General features: G+C 44.4%; 1 protein-coding gene across 1 annotated transcript in view; it reads left to right on the top strand.

The window, feature by feature from the left end:
• The window catches only part of LOC132991069 (solute carrier family 2, facilitated glucose transporter member 3-like), a 12,549-nt gene that overhangs the window by 1,888 nt on the left and 8,161 nt on the right, over nt 1-2,500 (top strand). The window contains exons 3-4 of the mRNA XM_061059658.1: nt 553-793; nt 892-1,054. Coding sequence (XP_060915641.1) covers nt 553-793; nt 892-1,054 — 404 coding nt within the window. The remainder of the gene's footprint in view (nt 1-552; nt 794-891; nt 1,055-2,500) is intronic.

Raw genomic sequence — 2,500 nt, 5'->3', positions numbered from 1 at the left:
TCGGTTTGTCAGATATGAGAGCAGTTATCAGGTCAACAGGTGTTGCAGTGATGGAAGCAGCAAGAGAAGTGGTTCAGATAGAAGTGATTGTACCCGACCTAAAAAGCCTCTGCATGTTTCTAATAAGCTCCACGAGCAGAAACGTGCTCAAACTAGGATCAATATTGGAGATGCTTTTGAAAAATGGAGAGAGGTTAGAACACAGAAAGGTTTACAGACCCATGCAGAGCTGGATAAACACTGAAGCTTCAGAGTCCACCACATGGTGACCTGTGTGAGCATGGACTCTAGAGAGGAGGAGGGGGGGGGAGACAGCTCTCTATGATGTTTAGAATTTAGACTGCAGTACCCATTTTAAACACTAGGGGGTCAGAGTTACATACTGCTCCTTTAATTAAATACTTTTTTGATCACTTCTTTTTTTCCGTGTAACAGCTGATCTCATCCTTTATGTATATATTTTTTAAATGTCAGCATCACTTTGTGTCTAATCAGCTGTTTGCAGTTAACGCTCTCTTTCTGAACCCTCCTCCTCCTCCTCCTCTTCATCAGACGTCGCTCCATGTTCCTGGTGAACAGTCTGGCGGTGATCGGCGGCGTCCTCATGGGCCTCGCCACCATCTGCTCCTCCTATGAGATGGTGATCGCCGGTCGCCTGGTCATCGGCCTCTTCTGCGGCCTCTTCACCGGTTTGACTCCCATGTACGTGGGCGAGGTGTCACCCACTCCCCTCAGAGGAGCCTTCGGTACTCTTCATCAGCTCGGGGTGGTGGTCGGGATCCTGATCGCTCAGGTCAGCATGACGGGGGCTTCTAATGAGCGTCTCAGTACAGATAGCGAGGGAGCATCAATGTGACCGCGCTGTTCTGTCGTGTGATTGGCTGTTTTTAGATCTTCGGTCTGGAGTTCCTGCTGGGCTCTGAGAAGCTGTGGCCCCTCCTGCTGGCCCTCACCGTGGTCCCCGCCGTGCTGCAGTGCATCCTGCTGCCCTTCTGCCCCGAGAGCCCGCGCTTCCTGCTCATCAACCTGAAACAGGAGGAGCAGGCGCGCAAAGGTACGCAGTCAGACGGAGACCCTGAACGCAACACTTTACAAAAACAACATTTAAGAAAACATGACGACTTCTCCAAAAACAACTTTTCACAAAAGTAGTGTCACACAAATCATGATGCTGGCCTGTCCGCCATGTTGTATGGCCTTCGACTCCTTAGCGCCCCCTACTGGACAGGCAGTGTAAGTCGTGATTTGCGTAATCTTCTACGGTGAAATTTAGGCCCCGGTTGAAATGTTGACAACAACGGGCCACAGGAAGCATTTAGTTCCTCGAAGAGAAGTCCCAAACACCCCCAAAAAAGGAGCTTTGACTTCTTCATGTCGCCCCCTGCTGGACATTAGAGAGAATGCAGATTCAAAGCACTTTATGTACTGCCTGTGATCAACTAAGATAAGCTCTAAACAAGATCTTTTTTTACTAGTGTGAGGGTGTTCTAGGAAAGAAGCAGAATGTGAAACATGTTGTTTTTTCAAGGAAAATCAAATCCTGTTAAAGTCAAAGAGAAGAGAAATGTTTTTTAGGGAACGAGAAGTAAAGAAGAGTAGATATGAGCTGTGATGAAGAGCACAGATCAAAGTCAGGATGAACGTCCGGGAGAGAAACCAGAAGAAACAGATCCTCAGGGTCAGATCAGGTGGAAGATATTTTAGGCTGCAGAGAGAAGAGTCCTTGAAAAAGCAGAAGGTTTTGACATCTGTCGACTCCCAGGCCCTGACCTGTTTCTCCTTCACACCTTTCATCCAACACAAACAAACAAACACACAAACAAACACACAAACAAACAAACTCACTCTGAGGAGAAACTGCTCTGCCTCCTGTTTTACTTTAAAGTAATCGTTAATCGTAAACCTAAACTGGACGTTAAAAATTACGGTTGGTGGTTCTGGATCGGCTCTTGTGTCCGACCAATCACAGCTCACTGACATCACTCAGAGTCTCTCCTGTGCGGGGAGATTACCGACTCAAACAACAAAGCCAAAGAGGGTACACTTCAAAATACTACATCACATGTATCCTGTTAACTGCCTCATTGCTAACTTCACAGATATCGAGGCTGAGTCCACTTTTTGCAAAAAACGATACAGAAACAATTTCCCAACTTTTTTTTTAATTTTTTTATTGTGAATAATCCAAAAGATTCTGGAAAGACATCGAATCTCGTTTTTTTTTTCAGCTGCTGATTGTGTTTATTCTCTAAACCTCAAAGACGTTGTTTGTTACAATGGTAATAAGGAAAATATTGCTCTCGAAAATGTCATAAACTTCATTATACTATATGAAAGTTCTCAAAGTCACCTCAAAAGTTTTACATTTTTCATTTAGGATTCAAGTCCCTTATTAAATCACTTCTTTTAATCATTTCTATTCTATTCATGTACTATTCTAACACCCTTTTCCCTGAGACCTCTAGTTAAATAATGGTTTACATATTTATGTATGTGTTTT

Source organism: Labrus mixtus, chromosome 16 (genome assembly GCF_963584025.1).
Source record: "Labrus mixtus chromosome 16, fLabMix1.1, whole genome shotgun sequence".
NCBI classification, from domain to species: domain Eukaryota; kingdom Metazoa; phylum Chordata; class Actinopteri; order Labriformes; family Labridae; genus Labrus; species Labrus mixtus.
Note: the sequence above shows the minus strand (reverse complement) of the source record. Positions and strands in the feature narration are given on the sequence as shown.